The sequence below is a fragment of the Ornithorhynchus anatinus genome, chromosome 2 (genome assembly GCF_004115215.2).
Source record: "Ornithorhynchus anatinus isolate Pmale09 chromosome 2, mOrnAna1.pri.v4, whole genome shotgun sequence".
NCBI classification, from domain to species: domain Eukaryota; kingdom Metazoa; phylum Chordata; class Mammalia; order Monotremata; family Ornithorhynchidae; genus Ornithorhynchus; species Ornithorhynchus anatinus.
In genome coordinates, this window is record NC_041729.1 from 74742539 (window position 1) to 74763985 (window position 21447).

Sequence of the window (21447 nt, forward strand, 5' to 3'; positions counted from 1 at the left end):
AATGTAACAGTTGTGGTATTTAAGTGCTTCCTGTGTGCCAAACACTGTACTAAGTCACCAATTCTGAAATCCATCTATCTGACCCCAACCTCCTCTCCTGCCTTCTCTCCCATACACCCCCTCCCCAGAAGTCTGTCCTGTTCCCCCAAAGAGACCTCTAATCTTTTGACCCCCATCCAATTTTCTCAAGTCATCATGCCCGGCCAGTCTTCATACCCCACTACCTTCACTTAAACAACCAAATTGACACCCTCACCACCACCCTGTCTACTGAACTCAACTCACTCCACTATCCCTTGGCAGATCTCATGCCACTAACCCACAGCCGTGGATCACCTCCACCATCTGCTTCCATTGCTCCTGTGCATGAGCTGCAGAGTGCTGGTGGCAGAAATCCAGATACTAGGCCGACCTCATCCATCTCACGTTAATCTCTGCATGCTTTAACTCTGCCCTCTCCTCTGCCCGGCAACGTCATTTTTCCATCTTTATTGACATGCTTGCCCATTGCCCTCGCCAGTTGTTACAGATGTTCAACTCCTTCCTCAAACCCCTCTTCGCCTGGCCTCCCCAGTCTCTTGTCTCCTAATGAGCTGGCCACCTACTTCATTGAGAAAATTGAAACCATTAGGCTTGATCTCCCTAAAATCTTCCCTACTCCTCTCCAGTCCTTCCTCCTCCTGCCCCTTCTTCAACTCTCCCATCTTTTCCAGCAGAATCTCAAGAGGGGATCTCCTGCCTTCTTTCAAAATCCATCCCCTCCAACTGCACATCTGACCTCATTCCTTCACCCCTTATCAAAGTAGTTGTTTCCTGTCTTCTTCTCTTCCAGACTATCTTCAACTTTTTGCTCTTCAGTGGCTTTCTCCCCACTGCTTTCGCTCAGGCACTGTACTAAACACTGGGCTAGATATAAGCTAATGCATTCATTCAGTTGTATTTATTGAGTGCTGACAGTGTGCAGAGCACTGTACTAAGTGCTTGAGAGAGTATGATACAACAATCAGCTAAATTCCCTGCTCACAATGAGTTTATAGTCTAGAGAAAAGGAGGCAGACATTAACATAAATAAATTACAGATATGTACATAATTGCTGTGAGGCTGAGAGGGGGGATGAACAAAGAAAGCAAGTCAGAGTGATACAGAAGGGAGAGGGAGAAGAGGAAAAGAGGAGTTTTGTCAGGGAGGCCTCTTGGAGGAGATGTGCCCTCAATAAGGCTTGGAAGGTGGAAGAAAGTAATAGTCTGTTGGATTTGAGGAGGGGGAGGGCGTTCCAGGCCAGAGGCAAGACATGAGCCAGAGGTCTGCGGTGAGATAAACAAAATGGAAGCACAGTGAGAAGGTTAACAGCTAATCAGGTTGGACGTGGTCCATGACCAACGTGGAGCTCACAGCCTTAATCCCCATTTTGCAGATGAGGTAATTGAGGCACAGAGAAGTGGAGTGACTTACCCAAGGTCACACAGCAGACAGATGTCAGAGCAGGAACTAGAACCCAGGTCCTCTGACTCCCAGGTCCATGATCTTTCCACTAGGCCACTAGGTTTTAGATATTAGGTCACATTCCTTTAATTGAAGACAAATTTTTTGGGCAGCAATTACTCCAGGTACTATTTCTATAGTATTTTTTCTAGTAACACCACTCTGGTTTCTAGTCTTTTTTTAAATTGTTGTCAGTGCCAGATTGCTGATAATGCTGTTGTTCAGATTTCCATTCTTGGAGTAAAGTCTGAAAATATGAAGAAAATATGAAGAGCAAATTGAAATGTTTATCCCTTTGAGTAAAAGAAATGTTAATGTCTTTTAACCAAAACTCTTGAAATTTACATTATCTTTTAGACCAGGGTATGGGATTAAAAATGGTGAGTGCTAATCATTATTCATGAACATTATCTGATATCAGATAGACCTTCTTAAAGATTATAAATCTGACTTGTTTAACCAGTGTATAATTCATTTGACCTTGAATTATGCAAAATAAATTTGTCTTTATTACTATTTTGGCGTTACGGCAAAGGTTGAAATGTAAGGTCGTTGCCTGAATGCTAATCTCTGGCCAGATGGCTGAATTACCCAAACAAAGCTTCACTGTTTCACATTCAGCTTTCCTGAACTATGTACTACAATTCTGACAGCGCACCTGCCCTTGTCATGAAATATATCATCATGTCAGGTTTGGAGGTGGTAAAATTTGTCCTGTTTTACATATAACTGCTGGTGCCAAAGAGGCTGTGAGTTTGAAAGCATGGATACTTCCAGAGAACTATTACAATCATTTAGCATTCCCTTTAATCACTCTGGACTATGATTTCACTTCCCCTTTACACGATTTTGGAAAAAACAAAACAAATGGAAGTACTTTATCCACTAAGGTAAAGAATGTCTTATAGAGTGAGTTTTGTTTTCTCTTCCTGGCCAATTGTACTTAAACACATCTCCTGTGATGAAACACTATGTTTAAAAAAGCACACATGGCCCTGAATTGCCTGAATAGGAATAAGCTTTGGGGGGCTCTTAAGGATTACCCACCCCTTCTGTTTAACACCACCAGTCAGATCTCTTCATGTTGTGCCAATTTTGGGCCCATAACTAAAAGGGAATGTGAAGAACTTAGAAAGGGATTAGAGGAAGGCTGTATTAAAAAAGTTGGAAAATATGAGGAAAGGTTAAAAGAATGGGTATTTTTCACATTGGAGAAAAGGGGGCACAGGTGTGATTTAATCAAGGCCTCCAAGTATATAAATGTTCTTACACTGAGGATAAACGACTGGCTCTCTTCACTCTCCTCCAAGGTCAGAACAAGAGAAAATGGATTTTCAACTAATGATTGTAGCGTTTAAGCACTTAGGTGCCAAGCACTGTAGTAAACCCCGAGGTAGATACAAGATGACTAGATGAGATTCAGCCCCTGTCCCACATGGGGCTTACAGGCTGAGAGGACTAGGTGGATTATTTTCTTTATCTGGTAGCACCATCATAGCTCTTATTGATGGATTCATTGACTTTCTCCAAGTCAGTCAGGGATTGCATCCCTGTCCTGCCCATCTATTACTCAGCTCCTCTTACTGTGCTTGGACACAAATCTACTATCAACCAATCAATCAGTCATTTATATTTATTGAGTACTTTGCGCTGAGCACTGTATTAAGTGCTTGGGAGAGTACAACATAACAAAGTTGATATACACATCCCCTGCCCGCAATGAATTTATGATCTAGAGAGGGAAACAGACATTATTGTAAATAAATAAATTACAGATATGTACAGAAGTGCTGTCGGGCTAAGGAAGAGGTGGATAATTGCAGCAAATAGGGACGACTCGGAAAGGAGTGGGAAATGAGGGCTTAGGGAAGGCCTCTTGAAGGTTTTGAAGGTGGGGCGAATTGTCATCTGTCGGATATGAAAAGGGAGGACGTTAGACGCCGGAGGCAGGACGTGGACAAGAGGTCATCATGAGATTGATGAGATCGAGGTACAGTGAGTAGGTTGGCATTAGAGGAGTGAAGTGTGTGGGCTGGTTTGTAGTAGGAAAGCAGCAAAGTAAGGTAGGAGGCGGCGGCAAGGTGATCAAGTGCCTTTACACCAATGGTGAGGAGTTTCTGTTTGTTGTGGAAGTGGATGGGCAACCACCAGAAGTTCTTGAGGAGTGGGGAAATGTGGACTGAATGGTTTTGTAGAAAAATGATTCGAACAGCTGAATGAAGTATGGACTTGCTGTATCGAGTCCCACCACGGCCCTAAGAAACAATCCCTCAATCCCTAATCTCTTTTTTTGTGTCCTTTTTCCATTCTCCTGTTTCCTCTGTTTCCCTTTTTTTATTGGAATATATCCTTTTATCCTTTTACATTGCTCTCAAACCTACAACCTTTCTTACCTTTCTCTCGCTCTGTCTTTTTTTTTTTAGGTTTTTGGCCTCTTCATTTTTGACTTATATTTTCAGTGCAGGTTTTAAAAAAAACAACCCAGTGCTAACAGGGCAGAGGAGCCTGCTTGTTAAAACCCTTACCAGTACCTCTCTTCCTCCACCACTGGAAAGTGAATGTAAAGTGGTTGTTGTAAAAATAGCAGCCCCCAACCTTTCCAGCAAAGCAGATGATTGTCATTTGTAGACTGATAAAAATTGCACCGTCATACATCGTTTTCTGTTACTTTTTCTCCATGAGCTCCAGTCATTCTTTCTTTGTTCTTTTTTTTTTGTTTTTAATGGTATTTGCTAAGAGCTTACTATGTGTTGAGCACTGTTCTAATCACTGGGGTGGATAAAGGATAATAAGGTTGGACACACTCCCTGGCACATATGGGGCTCCCAGTGTAAGTAGCAGAGCGAACAGATATCAAATCCCCATTTTACAGTTGAGAAAACTGAGGCCCAGAGAAGTTAAGCGACTTTCCCAAGGTTACACAGTGGAAGAGTAGCGAAACCGGGATCAGAACCCAGGTCCTCTGACTCCCAGCCCTGTGGTCTTTCCATTTGGCCATCATGATTGATTCTCAGTATCAGTATGTGCCCTCTCTGCCATTTCAGTGCTGTGTTCCATGTAAGTACTCACAACCTCCCAGTTGCATCGTTGTCATCCATGGTATTTACTGAGCACTTACTGTGTGCAGAGCCCTGTACTAAGTGCTTGGGAAATAGGACAGTATACTCTGTTACTTCCTCCTATCTAATATTCATGTCTGTGTCTGTCTCCACCTCTAGACTGTAAGCTTCTTGAGATCAAGGAGTGTATCTCTTAATATAAACCAATCTTGTACTCTCCCAAGCTCCAAGTAGAGTGTACTGCATGCAGTAGGCACCCAATGGATACTCCTATGATAAGATATATGAAAAGGATACCCCAAACCCTTCCATCTCATGTATTGATCAGTGGTATTGATTGAGCACTGTACTAAGTGTTGAGAGAGTACGATATCACAGAATTAGCAGACACGTTCATGGCCCATACGATCTTACAGTCTAGAGGGGAATATGAATGAATACCTGTTCATATTCATAATCACATCAATAAATACCTGTTCAAACTAACAGTGACGCTAAATTCCAGAAAGCTAGTCACCAAAATTAGCCCATTCATCTATTTTGGCCCATATTTACCACTAAGAGTACCAAATAAATCCTGGTTCGAAACCCCAAAATGTTTCAGTGGCCAGAACAAACCTCTATTCCCAAACTTGCATGATCATTGTTGCAGCCAAATTTAGCTTTAGTGGTTTGATCTTCATTCACGTCTATCCTAAGAACCAGAGTAACAGAGATCAGAAATGGGGTTTGTACATCTCCAGGAACTTAGAGTCTTTATAGCCACAAAAATTCAGTCTCTTGAAAAAGGTCTGCAACAGTTTGTACACAATGGGGCAACATCATAGCGTACAAGCTGGTCGTTTCAGTGAGTCCTGAATAGAAGTTTGCTAATACCACTCTAACCAGAACACACCATCTCAGTCCCAAGGGAAACAGAAACACAAAAACAAACTATAGTTACATGCTCCTCTTCAGAAAAGGGAAGTTTCTTTTCCTGATTCTTCTTTCCCACAACCCTGATGCAACATGATCCATGCTGGACCTATGAGACACATTCTTGGAAGTGTCCTTGGCAAGTTATGTGACCTTGGATAAGTCACTTGACTTTTTTTTCAGTGGTATTTATTTTGTGCCAGGCACTGTACTAAGCACTGGGGTAGATGTAAGGTAATCAGGTTGGGCACAGATCCTGCCCCTCCTGGGGCTAACAGTCTTAATCCGCATTTTACAAATGAGGTAACTGAGACACAGAAAAGTTAAGTGACTTGTCCAGGTTCATACAACAAACAAGTGGCAGAGCCATGATTAGAATCCAGGTCATCTGATTCCTAGGCCTGTACTCTTTCCACTGGGCCATACTGCCCATCTGTGCCTCAACTGTAAAATGGGGTTTCATTACCTGTTTCCTCCCTTTCCCCCATACTTAGACTCTGAGCCTCATGTGGGACAGGGACTCTAACCTGATTAACTTGTATCTACCCCAGCACTTAGACCAGTATTTGGCACAAAGTAAGCACTTAACAAATACCATAAAAAATTACCAATGTGAAGGAACTGATAAAGATTTTTATACTAGCATAATCTGAAAATTGGCTATAGTTCTGGCATCTAGGGAGTGCACTCCTAATAGATCCAATTCCATCTGATCAGTTTCAGTATCTCCAGCTGTAATAATAATAATGGTATTTGTTAAGCATTTTCTATGTGCCAGGCACTGTTATAAGAGCTGGGGTAGAAACAAGGCAATCAGGTTGTCCCATGTGGGGCTCACAGTCTTAATCCCCATTTTACAGATGAGGTAACTGAGGCACAGAGAAGTTAAGTGACTTGCCCAAGGTCACACAGCAGACAGGTGGTGGAGCCAGGATTAAAACCCACGACCTCTGACTCCCAAACCCGTGCTCTTTCCACTAAGCCACACTGCTTCTCAGCCACACTGCTTCTCATTAGAAGTGCTTCTAATGCTTCTCATTAGTAATTGCTCAATAAATACTCTTGATTGATTGATTGAAGTGCTTTCACCACTTTCTAAGACAACCTGGTAGGCTTTCCATTCATATGCAGACTATCAACCCTACAGAGTGCATGTCAACAAAAATGGGAGCTCTCATCTAAATCTTTATGAAAGGAAACACATAATGTATGGAAAAGGATCTGGCTTTGGCTTTTTACGTGGCCAAAGAACAGAATGCAATGGCACACACTTCAAGTAGATAAATTATAGAACCTTATGCATATTCAATCAATCCCGCTAACATTGAATTCCTGTCTACCTGTGTAGAGTCCTTTAACTGGGCCACTTCAGAGCATGGGAAAGTTGTGAAATCAGAGACTTACTTCTGAGACCTCATCTCAGTAGTTGAAAACCCAAAATGGAGTGTTGGTCAATTGGGTTTGAGGTCTCAACTGGTCATCACCGGGACCCTTTCTCAATTGGTAAAATGCCTTGGAACCTTAATCTCATTGTGTACCTTTGCCCTAGTGAGTCACTTCCATAAATAGACTGTAGCTCATTGTCTGCTATAGTGTTGTGTTGTATTCTCCCAAGCACTTTATACAGTACTCTGCACATAGTAAGTGCTCAAGAAAGATGATTGATTTATATGTATATATGTGTGTGTGTGTGTATATATATGTATATATAATATAAATATCTATAGAAAAATATAAATATAAAAACAGTGAGAGTGGATGAAACTAGGTGTTTCACAGGATCTTTAAAGATGTCACCTCTTCCTGGTGCTTTTAATGTAGCCAAAGCCTTTTTCTGCTTCCTTTTTTTTTTCCTTTTCTCACTCCCTGGCCTAAAACTAACATCTCAAATGAACTTCGATCAGCATCCATCTGTGGTCCATCTTGGGTTTCGATGAATACTTGAAAGTAGCATAGAGGTGTCCACAGCCTAACATCCAGTCCTTGTATCAAATTTTCTACTTTTTGGAGCACTAAGGTGATCCTGATGCCACTTTCAAACCATCATTTTGGGGTCCTTTGATGTTTCTGTCATGGAAAACTATTTCTGATGGAAATGATCTAAGCAGGAAGATTGAAATGCAGCTTAGGCACCACTGTTATCTTCCCTGTTCCTAGATTTTGAAGTTTTTCACACACACCCAAGTTTCACATTAAAGGAGTTTCACATTAATTTGCATCAAAAATAGTGGGTTCCACCTTTTCCCCAAAACCTTATGAAATGGATAAGGAAGTGAGTTTTATGCAGCTCATGCCGGAGGGCTGATTATAGACAAGTTAGACAAAATGAGGAGCTCTCATAAAGCATGCACAGCCTTTAAATTCCTTTGAAGCAGGTTCTCTGAATCCTTGGAATATCAAAAAGACAAATCTGCAATGACTTGCAGATTGTGTTTAGTTCTGTGAGGAGAATATGAGCATGCTCCTGAAAAGCAAAATTCTTTGGTAGGCTTCCTCTCCTCCCCCCACCTTCTTACTCCACCTTTCTCCTCAACATTCTTTTAGGAGAAATTAGTAGAGTAGCAACGTGATTAACTGGTTTCTCTCCTGAAAGTTTGGTAAAATGCTACTATTTAGATTTGCTTCATTCAAAACTTTATTTTCCCCATTCTTAGTTGTCCCTTTGATGCTGTGGAGATGGACTGAAAAAGGCCTTCCCAACGTTGGAAAAATAAGGATTATTCACCTATAACCTTGTGGTCTTAGCTGCTCATCACAGCCATCAATCAGTGGTATTTCTTGAGCATCTATTGTGTAGGTTCCCTTAAACTGTTCCCTCTGAAGAGATGGAATCTCCAGTTGTGACTTGGGGTGGGCGGAGTTGTGTGTGTGTGTGTGTGTGTGTGTGTGTATTCATATATAAATAACAGTTTAGTGGGAATATATGCATTTAACCTGAGTGTCTTGTCTTATGCCATGGAGTCGTTTCCGACCCATAGCAACACCACGGACACATCTCTCCCAGAACGCCCCGCTCTTCATCTGCAATCCTTCTGGTAGTGTATCCATAGAATTTTCTTGGTAAAAATATGGAAGTGGTTTACCACTGCCACCTTCCATGCAGTAAACTCGAGTCTCCTTCTGTGTCTCTTTCCCATGCCACTGCTGCCCAGCATTGGTGAGGTTTGACTCGTAGCAGATTGCCTTCCACTCCCTAGCCACTGCCCAAGCTAGGAATGGAATGGGTAGGCCTCTACTTGACTTTCCCTCCAATTGCCGAGACTGGTAGAGTACTGGAACCTCTCCAGGTGCGACCCTAAAAGGGAAACCTGAGGGTAGGCTTTTCATATCTAATGAGTCATTATGAGTCACTGTCATCCTCTTCTGAAGTTGAAAACTGGCTGAAATGAAGCTGTTAGGTTCTGTGACAGGTGGACCTTGGGTCTCCTGACTCCTTACAGCTACCATTTCTCATTCATTCAATTATTCCATTGTATTTATTGAGTGTTTACTGTGTGCAGAGCCCTGTACTAAGTGCTTGAGAGAGTATAATACAGCAGTAACTGCAGAGAAATGTCTAGAATGAACCACTGAGAATATACTTCTTTGCAGAACAAAATTTCTAGGTGAGTAACTCCCCTTTTGGGTCACCTTAGTCTAAATTTCTAGTAGAGTAATGTAAAATAAGATGTTTGTTTCTCTTCCTCAAATAATAGTTTCAGCTTTGGGGCTCACTGTTGGACTGTGAGTTAGCTCATTCCTCACTTTCCTTCAGCATCACTGGATAAATGACCTGCTAAACTGAGGAATTTTTGTCATTTGTTGCTGAGTCATCCCCAGAGATCTCTTTCTAGAGGCAAAATGGTACTTTTGATTGCTAACACCTTGGCTTCAAAATAAACCACTGAAAACCTTGGCTTAAAAATAAGCCACCTGAGTAGCAGGAAAAGAGGTGGGTGCTGTCTGAAGCCCTCACTTCAAAACTGTAAATAGAAAACCAGATCTCAGTCTCTAGCTCTCAACAGGAATAGTTTTCTCTTTCTGAAAATAGTATTTTTATTGACTGAGTGATCTCAGAGCAGGGAATGTGACACCCAATCAGAAGTTTCTTGCTTCATCCTCTCACTTGGAGCTCCAAATTAATGATCACATATTCAGAGATGTGAAGGTCTCTTCCTGTAATATAAACTGAAAAAAAATCTAGTGGAGATCTTTTTTAATTAAGAAAAGAGAAAATAACAACTGATTCATCCTCTAGTGCCAACACTACTAAGTAAACCCTATGGTAGGGTGAGTGAACATCTATTTTGAAAGTGGGAATTTCCCACTGCAGGAACACTTGACTGATTTTTTTTTGGAAGTCTAAATACCATTGTATATAAATGTGAGGCTGAATGTCAGGAGAGTATTTCCTTAGAAATTTTCTGAGATTACTTGATTTATTTTAAATAAGTACCTGGGTTCTAATCCCTGCTCTGCCATTTGTCTGCTGTGTGACCTTGGGCAACTCACTTCATTTCTCTCTGCGTCAGTTACCTCATCTGTAAAATGGAATTTAAGAATGTGAGCACCATCTAGGACATGGACTGTCTCCAAACTGATTAGCTTGTTAGTCCATCAATGGTATTTATTGAGCATTTACTGTGTGCAGAGCACTGTACTGAGTGCTTTGGAAAGGACAGTGTAACAGAATAACAGACAGATTCCCTGTCCACAGTGAGCGTACAGCCTAGGGGGGAGACAGGCATTAATATAAATAAAATTACAGATATGTATGAAAGTGCTGAGGGGCTGGGAGGAGGGAGATGAACAAAGGGAGCAGGTCAGGTGACTCAGAAGGGAGTAGGAAAAGAAGAAAGGAGGGCTTAGTCAAGGAAGGCCTCTTGGAGGAGATGTGCCTTCAATAAGGCTTTGAATAATAATAATAATAAGCGTGGTATTTGTTAAACACTATGTGCCAAACACTGTACTAAGCACTGGGGTAGACATGAGCTAATCAGATTGGACGCAGTCCCTGCTCCATGTGGGGCTCACAGTCTCAATCCCCATTTTACAGATGCACAGATGAACTGAGGCACAGAGAAGTAAAATGACTTGCCCAAGACCACACAGCAGCCAAGTGGTGGAGCTGGGATTAGAACCCATGACCTTCTGACTCCCAGGCCTGTGTTCTATCCACTTTGCCATTTGAAGTGGGGGAGAGTAATTGTTTGTTGGATATGAAAAGAAAGGGAGTTCCAGACCAGAGGAGAATGTTGGCAGAGGTTCAGTGGTGAGGTAGTTAAGATTGAGCTGAGTAGGTTGATGTTAAAGGAACAAAGTGTGCTGGATGGATTGTATAGGAAGTCTGCAAGGTAAGGTGAGAGGAGGTAGGCTGATTGAATGCTTTAAAGCCAATGGTAAAGAGTTCCTGTTGGATGCAGAGGTGGATAGGCAACCATTGGAGGTTTGTGAAAACCTGGGGTACACAGACTTAAATTTTCTTAGAAGAGTGTTCTTTGTAGCAGAGAGCAAAGCATGAACTGGAAAGGGGAGAGACAGGCAGGGAGATAAGTGAGGAGGCCGATGCAGTAGTCATGGTAGATTATGACTACTGTTTATTTTGTTAATGAAATGTACATCACCTTGATTCTTTTTAGTTGCCATTGTTTTTACGAGATGTTCTTCCCCTTGACTCTATTTATTGCCATTGTTCTTGTCTGTCCGTCTCCCCCAGTTAGACTGTAAGCCCGTCAAACGGCAGGGACTGTCTCTATCTGTTGCCGACTTGTTCATCCCAAGCGCTTAGTGCAGTGCTCTGCACATAGTAAGCGCTCAATAAATACTATTGAATGAATGAATGAATGAATGAATGAATATGATAAATACTTGAGTTGGCATGATAGTTTGGATGGAGAGGAAGGGGCAGATTCTAGAGATGTGAAGATAAGACCAATAAGATTTTGTGACATTGATAATGTGGGAGATGAGTCCAGAATAATGCCAGTGTTTCCTGGAATTTACTTGAAATCATCACAGGTCATGAGGGTTAGATGTTAAAAAAGGACAACAGGGTATCACTGTGGGTTCACATTTCCAAAATTTATTCAACTCTCAAATTTGCATATCCTCTCTCTCCTGGCTACCCATAAGCTTCTTTCCATCTAAACACACAAACTAAATCCCATTCTCAGCTTGCCCACTTGATTGTGTTGTCATTCTTTTATTTTGCATGGAATTTGCTAAGCTCTTACTATATATCAAATACTCTTCTAAGCTCTGGGGTAGGTATAAGTTAATTAGATCAGGCACAGTTCCTCCCATGGGTCTAACAGTCTAAGTAGGAGGGAGAACAGGTATCCCTATTTTATAGTTGAGGAAATGGAGTCACCGATAAGTTAAGTGAATTTCCCAAGGTCACACAGCAAGCAATTGGTAGAGCCTAAATTAGAACCCAGGTCCTTCTGACTGCCAGGCCTGCGCTCTCTCCTAGGCCACACTGCTTCTCTAATTTTACTTTTAGCATCCTCATTGGTAGTTTTTTTCCTCATTCTCCCACATCAAGGCTGTTCCATGATTAAATGATCTTTTCTGTTGATGCAGAATCAGATCAATCTCATCAGTTACCCTGATTTTGCATCTAGAATAAAAACCTCTTCAATAAGCACTGCATTGCCCTCGTGGCTAAAGGGACCATATTTTAGGGAGCCAAAGCTGAAACGGGGTGGTTGTCCATGAGTGTTGGGGGCCAAACCAGAGGTCCAGCAGTCTTGTCTCACCTTATGTATTTGAGTCATCTCTGACCCATAGAGACTCAACGGACACATCTCCCCCAGAACACCCCTCCTCCACCTTCAATTGTTCTGGTAGTGTATCCAGAGTTTTCTTAGTAAAAATACAGAAGTTGTTTCCCATTGCCTCCTTCTACACGGTAACCTTGAGTCTCTACCCTCGACTCTCTCCCATGCCGCCCCTACCCAGAACTGTTGAGTTTTGACTAGTGACAGATTGCCTTCCACCCTTCCCAGGCTAGGAACAGAGGGTATATGCCTCTGCTTGACTCTCCCTCCCATAGCGGAGACCGGTAGAATCCTGGAAACTCTCAACGTTCGATCTGGAGGAGGGGATCGGTGCAGGATTAGCAGTGGAGAAAGAAGACAGGAAGAGGAGACAGGATTAACAGCCCACTAGAGAGAGAGAAAGAGAGAGACAATTCAAGTATATTCATGCATGTGCACACACACTCAAGCATCATTCATCCAGATGATGCTTGAGCTCAGAAACAGCGAGGAAGAATGAGGAGAAGGGGAAGCCCCCCACAACTGCTTCTCTCTCTTTCTCCTCTGCTGCCCCCTCCTTCTGCCCTTAGTTCCTAGATGATCCCAGCATAGCTCCCAGCAAAGGCAGCCTCCACGGTGAAACCCTTAAGATCCGCGTGGACTTAGCCGTTGCTGTCCAGAGCAGGGTGGTTGAGAGCGGCAGGGTCAGGATGATGTGCGGCAAGAATCTAGTTTGTTGCCCCATTGTGGGATGTGGACCTTGTCAGATACCAGGGGCAGTGGGACATCATCACCTGTTACTGCCACTGCACTAAAGCGGGAAGGAGGACCTGGTTAATACTAATAATAATAAATGTGACATTTTTTAAGTGCTTACTATGTGCCAGGCACTGTACAAATGTGTGGTGGATAGAAGCAAGTGGTGTTGGAAACAGTCCCTGTCCCATGTAGGGCTCACCGTCTCAATCCCCATTTTCCAGATCAGGGAATTAAAACACAGAGAAGTGAAGTGACTTGCTCAAGGTCACAGAGCAGACAAGTGGTAGAGCTGGGATTAGAACCTATGTTCTTCTGACTCCCAGGCCTGTGCTCCATTCACTCTGCCATGCTATTTCAGGTTCTATTTCAGGATCCATGGTCTTTCAGTATCTCAGGTTCTAATCCTGCCTCTACCATTGTCTACTATGTGACTTTTGGCAAGTCACTTCCCTTCTCTGGGCCTCAGTTCCCTCACATATAAAATGGGAATTAAGACCCCATGTGGGATAGGATCTGTATCCAACCTGATTATGTTGTATCTACCACAGAGCTTAAAACAGTGCTTGGCACATAGTACAACACATAGTAGACTCAACTCCCTACTGACTTTTGTTTTTAGTTGGGGCATTTTGTATTTGTCCTTGGCTTCTATATTGTTTCAGTGCTTTTTCATTGCTCCCAAGTGTGTCTGTTTCCAGTCCTCTCCCTCGTTTATATTCATAAATTGTGAGCCCCACAAGGGACAAGCCCTCTTTCTAATTCCCACCTGTGTACCCTTTCCCGGCGCTTAGTATACACTAAGCACTTAATACTACTGTTATTATTCCTGCTGCCCCCTCTCAAGTGGCACCATTAACCCTCCCCACATCTTATTGCCCTGATAACAATAATAATAATAATAATGTTGGTATTTGTTAAGAGCTTACTATGTGCAGAGCACTGTTCTAAGCACTGGGGTAGACACAGGGTGATCAGGTTGTCCCACACAAGGCTCAAAGTCTTAATCCCCATTTTACAGATGAGGTAACTGAGGCACAGAGAAGTTAAGTGACTTGCCCACAGTCACACAGCTGGCAAGTGGAAGAGCTGGGATTCGAACCCATGACCTCTGACTCCCAAGTGCGGGCTCTTTCCACTGAGCCATGCTGCTCCCTGATCTCATAGCACCTAAATAAAGAATACTTAGAAAACAGACTTTTTAGTAGAGACATTTCAGGAGCGATCGGGAGGGATGAGAGAGAAAGGAGAAATCACTGACAAAGGAAACAAAGATGGCTACCACACATGTACTACAACAGAAGAGCATGGCAGAAATTCTGCTTCTGAGAGGCAGCCATCTTGATTAGCATCCTGGATTGGATGCATCTTGAATTTCCAGGGGGCTGATCAATCTGAGCACTTCAAGAACCGTGCCATCCAAAGCTGTTCTTTCCAAAGCAGGGCTGTCACCATGGCGTGGGCAACATGGCCATTCCTTCTTCCTTCCCAGTCTAACTGCTGTTGCCGAGTATGATCCATGAAAGCTGTGACTCCTCCCGCCACCCAGGCCGTGTCTAGAACAGCTCTGAACCCATTTACAGCACTGAAAAGAGCGGGCTTTCGGTGAACTCCACTGATGAGAGATTGATGTCGGCACCCCACCAATATCTGGACAGGCAAGCTCCAAATCTCCCCTAGAAGAGCAAGGAGCCTCTTTCTGCTCAAGTAACCGGGCCAATGTTTTCTTCTTAGGTTCTGTTTGGCACGGCTGATGGGCAGGTGATCGTCATGGACTGCCATGGCAGGATGCTGGCCCACGTTCTCCTGCATGAGTCTGACGGTATCCTGAGCATGTCCTGGAACTACCCCAGCTTCCTGGTGGAAGACAGCAGTGAAAGCGACACTGACTCTGATGACTACTCCCCACCTCAAGGTAGCAACGCTGACTTATCTCTGTGACTAAATGTGAAAATGCGTCTCCCACTTTAGAATACCCGTCACCATACTATTTCATTCAGTCTTATTTATTGAGCACTTATGGTGTGCAAAGCACTGGTCTAAGCACTAGCATTGTACAGAGTGCTCAGGAGATGACTTTCTTTAAAAAGAAACAAACCAAAGACTTCAGGGTTTTAGATTGCTTGGAGAAATCCTAGATGCAGACTAGGAAGAGAGATCTCAGAATCAGGACTTTATGTGGGCAGGGAATGTGTCTACCAACTCGGTTGTAATTGAACTCACCCAAGCACTTAGTACAATGCTCTGCACACAGTAAGTGCTCAATACGTACATTTGATTGGTTTTATAGAATATCCCCTTTTGCTATGGAGATTTCCCCCGAAGGACTATCTTCCCTCACATACTATTTACCCCTCCCTCATCTCTCACACAGACATTCATTCTCTCTCTTTCTCTCTCTCTCTCTTCCTCTCCCTCCTTCCCTCCATCTCACACGTAGTCACCAGAGCAAGGAAATAGAAGTAAGAAGAGAAAATCCCTGCATCTACCTCTGTGGTATTCGATAGGTGCTTACTGTGTACCAAGCACTGTTGCTAAGCTTTAGGGTAGATACATGATGCTCCCCAGAGTTCGTCATCAATGGTATTAATTGAGCACTTACTATGTGCAGAGCACTGTACTAAGCACTTGGGAGAGTACAATTCAACAGAAGTTGACAGATAGCTTGCCCACAGCATGTTTCTAGTCTAGAGGGGGAACCCAGAACTTTCTGTGTGTAAAGCAGACATGATAACCACTACACTATGGAACTGTACTTGACACTATCCTGTGGAACCTCTACTTCCAAAGCTGCAAAGCCACTCTCTGCACGGACTCTGGAGGAGGCAGCAGCAACGGTGGCAAGAGCAGTTTCTCATCTCATTTGTTCCAGCTGCTGCTCTGCTTCTTGATGGGCTTTCCAGAATTCTCACCTTCTGGGAATCCAGCCATAAACGTCTCAGAAGTGGTAGGAGATGCGAGTATGCGATGCTGCTGTAAATGCCTGTCCTCCTCAGGCTTTTTTTTTTCTTTTTAATGGTATTTGTTAAGAGCTTACTAAGTACCTGGCACTGTACTAAGCGCTGGAGTGGATACTAGGTAATCATTCATTCATTCAGTAGTATTTATTAAGCACCTACTATGTGCAGAGCACTGTACTAAGCGCTTGGAATGGACAAATCGGCAACAGAATCAGGTTGGACACAGTCCATGTCCCACATGGGGCTCACATTCATAATCCCCATTTTACAAATGAGGTAGCTGAAGCACAGAAAAGTGCACAGACTTGCCCAAGATCACTCAGCAGACATAATCCCCCCAGATCCGGGATTAGAATACAGGCCTTCTGACTCCCAGCCTGGGTTCTTTCCACTGCTTCCAGGCTGCTTCCAATTTTAAAGTCACCCAGAGATTCTTTTACTCTGGTTTGAAAAGTTCTGTGCTTTTGATGTTCTACCTTATTCCTGATACCAATTCCCTCTGAGATTCTAGGCCATAATTGTGGTATTTATTAAGCATTTAGTATGTGCTAAGCACTGTACTAAGTACTGGAGTAGATACAGACTAGTCAGGTCCCACATGGGGCTCACAGTTTTAAGTAGGAGGAAGAACAAGTATCAAATCCCCATTTTGAAGATGAGGGAAGTGTTGCATAGAGACCGGAACTGGAAAATATGGGTTACAACCCTTCTATCTCCAAGGGCTTTGGGGAGACCTTTAGCTGGTTAATGGATGTAAAACAACTTGAAGATGAAATATATAAAGTATTATTAAAAGAATACACTAAATGGCACATGCAGACAAATGGCTTAGGTTGTGGGAAAAATGGGTTTGGTCTTACATTCGAGAATAATATCTGCAGTAGACTGTAAGCTCCTGTCTACCAACTCAATTATATTGTACCACACTTGGATCTGTGACCTTTGCCCATTGAATATTCACCCCACTCCCTTCCCCACAGCACTTATGTGCATATCTTTAAATTATATATTATACATTATTTGTATCAAATAATTTGTATTATTTGTAAGCTCATTATGGGCAGGGAAAGAGTCTTCTCTTTCCATTGCACTGTACCCTTCCAAGTGCATAGCACAGTGCTCTGCATGCAGTAAGTGTTCAATAAATACTGCTGGTTGATTGCTAATAATAATAATCATAATGTTGGTATTTGTTAAGCGCTTACTATGTGCAGAGCACTGTTCTAAGCACTGGGGTAGATACAGGGTAATCAGTTTGTCCCACATGAGGCTCACAGTCTTCATCCCCATTTTGCAGATGAGGGAACTGAGGCCCAGAGAAGTGAAGTGACTTGCCCACAGTCACACAGCCGACAAGTGGCAGAGCCGGGATTCGAATCCATGACCTCTCACTCCCAAGCCCAGGCTCTTTCCACTGAGCCACACTGCTTCTACTTCCTGAGAAACAAAGCCCCGTGTCTGTCCATTTCCCTTTTCAGGAAGAAGCCAGTCAACCTCTAAGGTTGAAAAATTGTCTCCATCCACACCATTACAATAGTGTTATTTAATCTTGTTATAAAATTTAGCATCTCCGTTTGAAACATTGGGCATGGGGATTGCTGGGCCAAGTTGCCGGGCCGCCTCAACTGTAAAAAAAGAAAAGGAACAATGGATGATAAAATGGCACTAGCTCTTAAAAAGATATTTCCAGAGTCATCCTAAATGGCATGGAAGCATTAGGTAGCCAATATGTATCATCAGCACTTAGTACAGTGCCTGGCACATAATAAGCACTTAACAAATACTACAGTTATTAGTTCTTTGCTCTCCCATTTGGCACATCCTCTTGCAACTTGGGGTGTACTTACTGTACCTCAATCTCGTCTATTTCACCGCAAACCTCACCCACATCCTGCCTCTGGCCTGGAACACCCTCCCTTTTCATACCTGACAGATAACTACTATCCTCACCTTCAAAGCCTCATTCAAGGCACATGCCCAAGAGGACTTCCCTGACTAAGCCCTCAATTCCTATCCTCCCACTCCCTTCTGCGTCATCCTGACTTGCTCCCTTTATTCATCCCCTGTTCAGCCCCACAGCACTTATGTACATAGCTGCAATTTATTTATTTATATTAATGTCTGCCTTCCCCTCTAGGCTGTAAGTTCATTGTGGGCAGGGATTGTGTCTGTTACCTTGTTGTATTTTACTCTCCCAAGTGCTTAGTACAGTGCTCTGCACACAGTAAGGGCTCAGTATATTATGAGATGGATTGATTGATTGATTGATTGATTGATTGGGACTGAGAAGGTCTTTGCCCAAATGACTCAGCCCCACTTCTGTGCATCTTGTCCACTTGCCGATGTGCTCCGTACCCTCCTCGGGGCTTGAGGTCCCCCTGCCCAGTTTGGAGGTGACAAGTGCTCGGTGGGGTTGCCCACTGATGAGTCACCAGAATCGGGATCCCTTGCCCCCATTACTTTAGGTAGACCTGGGTGGACTGGCTTTAGCTCCTTTAGGTCTTGAACCTGTGAAGTCAGACTGAATCTATACCATACTGAATCTATTCAAGTCACATGAGCTCAGATAGTCCCTGAGTGCTCATAGTTCACACTCCCTGAATTGCAGTGGGTTCAGGATTCAGACTGGGGGGAAGAAGAGGTGCCCTGGCCTGATGGATAGAGGACAGACCTGGGAGTCAGAGTCAGTCAATCAGCTGTATGTATTGAACACTTACTGTATGCAGAGCACTGTACTAAGCACTTGGGAGAGGACAGTATAGCAATAAACAGACACATTCCCTGAGTTTACAGTCTAGAAGGAGAGACAAACATTAATATAAATCAGTCTCTTTACAGGTATATACATAAGTGCTGTGGAATTGGGGATGGGGGGTGGGGAATGAATAAAGGGAGCGAGTCAGTGCAACGTAGAAGGGAGTGGGAGGAGAGGAAAGGAGGGCTCAGTCAAGGAAGGCCTGATGGAGGAGATGCACCTTCAGTAAGGCTGTGAAGGGGGAAGAGTAATTGTCCTGTGGATTTGAGGAGGGACGTTCCAGGCCAGAGGTAGGATGTGGCTGAGGGGTCAGTGGTGAGATAGATGAGATCGAGGAACAGTGAGGTTAGTATTAGAGGAGCGAAGTGTAAAGGCTGGGTTGTAGTAGGAGAGTAGCAACGTGAGGTAGGAGGGGGCAAGGTGATTGAATGCTTTAAAGCCAATGGAGAGGAGTTACTGTTTGATGCAGAGGTGGTTGGGCAGCCACAGGAGTTTCTTGAGGAGTGGACGTGTCCGGAACATTTTTGTAGCAAATGATCCAGGCAGCAGATTGAAGTATGGACTGGAGTGGGGAGAAACAGGAGTCTGGGAGGTCAGCTAGGAAGCTGATAGAGTATCAAGGTGAGTTAGGATGAGTGATTGGATTAACATGGTAGCAGTTTGGATGAAGAGGAAAGGGAAGTCAGGAGACCTGAATTCTGCCTCCGACTTGGCCACGGACATGGTGTGTGACCTTGGGTAAGTCACTTAACTTCTCTTTTTCTCAGTTCCCTTAGCTGCAAAATGAAGATTCAGTACCCGTTCCCTCTCCTACTTAAACCGAGTGCCCCATGTGGGAACTGATTATCTTAAATCTATCCCAGCGCTTAATACAGCACTTGGTACACAGTAAGTACTTGATAGATACCACTAGCTAAGACTGATGATCATGTGGAAAAATTCAGCATATGCACAGATCTCTTCTAAGCAAGTAAGACTACCTTTCCTAGCAGCCTTGGGGGAAACACACATGGACAATAGCACCTTCTTTACTTAATAGTCCAGACTAGTTACTAATTTTGACTGAGATTCATTTCTGTTATGATTTGGTGTTTGCTGAGGGTTGAAGCCAGTTTTTAGGCTGGATATGGTCCAGATTTGGAATCCAGCCAGGGATCGGAAACACCTCTGTGCGGAAGAGCCAAACAGATTGACAGGTTGGTGCATGGAAGAGCCAAACAGATTGACAGGTTGGTGCACGGAAGAGCCAAACAGATTGACAGGGGTTGGTGCACAGCAAGCCAATCGTTGGATTTAAACACACTTTATGTAGCTTATTTCATTGAAACGTTAACACTGCCCCCTCTTATTAAAAATGGCATCAGTGCATTGTACCTCATGTGTGGCATCATTATTATGGTGTTTGTTAAACGCTTACTATGTGTTAAAGCACTGTTCTAAACACTGGGATAGATCTTATCCCTATTTTACAGGCGAGTGAACTGAGGTCCAGAGAAGTTGTGACTTGCCCAAAGTCACACAACAGCCAAGCGGCAGAGCTGGGATTAGAACCCAGGTCCCTCCCAGGCCCAAGCTCTTTCCACTAGGCCATGCTGCTCCTGCTGCTATGTGACCTTGGGCAGGTCAGTTAATTTCTCTGTGCTTCATTTCCCTCATCTGTAAAATGGAGATAAGATATCGGTTCTCCGTGCCTCTTAAGCTTTTAGCTACGTGTGGAACATAGTTATTGTCCAACCTGAATATATTGTACCTACCCTTATACTTAGTAATGTGTTTGACAATAATAAATACCACAATTTTTATTATTTTTTTACTCTTTCCATCTTCTTGGGGTGGCTGTTTATAAATATAAATATATTTATATAATATATAAATATTATAGTAATTAATATAATATTTATATAATGTATTAATACAATAGTAATACAATATATTCATATTTATATATAACTACATTATAAATATAATATTTATATGCTGTTTATAAATATAATCAGCAAAACATTTGAAGTGCAATAATAATAGGTTTATAAAGAGCTTTCATTTTGGATGCTCATGGCTCATCATGAGTACTGAATGTTTAGCTTATATGGTTAACCCTTTTTACATTTAGAAGGAATATGGTTCAGGAAAACTTAAATGAGTTATCAATTTAGAGTAAATTATTGATCAGTTTAGGCATGGAATCCAGGGGACATGGATTCCAACTTCCCTAAGCAGATCTCTCCACTTTCTCCCAGAACCATTAAAGGAATGCATTTTTCCCATTCTGAAATCCCAGGATTTTATGATGAAAGGGGAAAATGAATTTATTGAGAAGGTCAGAGAAGCAATATGGCCTAGTGGAAAGAACACAGACCTGGGAGTCAGAGGACCTGGGTTCTAATCACAGATCCATCTGTTGCTGATTTGTACATTCCAAGCGCTTAGTACAATGCTCTGCACATAGTAAGCACTCAATAAGTACTATTGAATGAATCCATTTCTTGCCTGCTGTGTGACCTTGGACAAGTCACTTAAATTATCTGGGCTTCAGTTTCCTCATCTCTAAAATGGGAATTCAATACTTGTTCTCCCCATGCGAGCCCCTTGTGAGACAGAGTCTGTGTCTGGTTAACTTGGCATGTATTAAGAACTTAAAAACACCACAACTTAAAGCGGCAATGGAAAGTAAAAATTGAGAGGATTCTCTCTGGTCAATGTTGAGAGTCAATTGAGAGCAACTGATTTCCAAACAAACCCGATCCTAATGAAAACCCAGTCCTAATGATCACTATAGGAT

General features: G+C 42.9%; 1 protein-coding gene and 1 non-coding gene across 4 annotated transcripts in view; one reads left to right on the top strand and one right to left on the bottom strand.

The window, feature by feature from the left end:
• Nucleotides 1-21447, top strand: part of TULP4 (TUB like protein 4) — a 265857-nt gene that overhangs the window by 191132 nt on the left and 53278 nt on the right. For all 3 annotated transcript variants that reach the window (XM_029052677.2, XM_029052661.2, XM_029052668.2), the window contains one exon: nucleotides 14685-14865. In XM_029052677.2, coding sequence (XP_028908510.1) covers nucleotides 14685-14865 — 181 coding nt within the window. The remainder of the gene's footprint in view (nucleotides 1-14684; nucleotides 14866-21447) is intronic.
• Nucleotides 8625-8762, bottom strand: LOC114809623. The gene has a single exon (XR_003757399.1). It is a non-coding gene; the product is annotated as a small nucleolar RNA SNORA7 (small nucleolar RNA).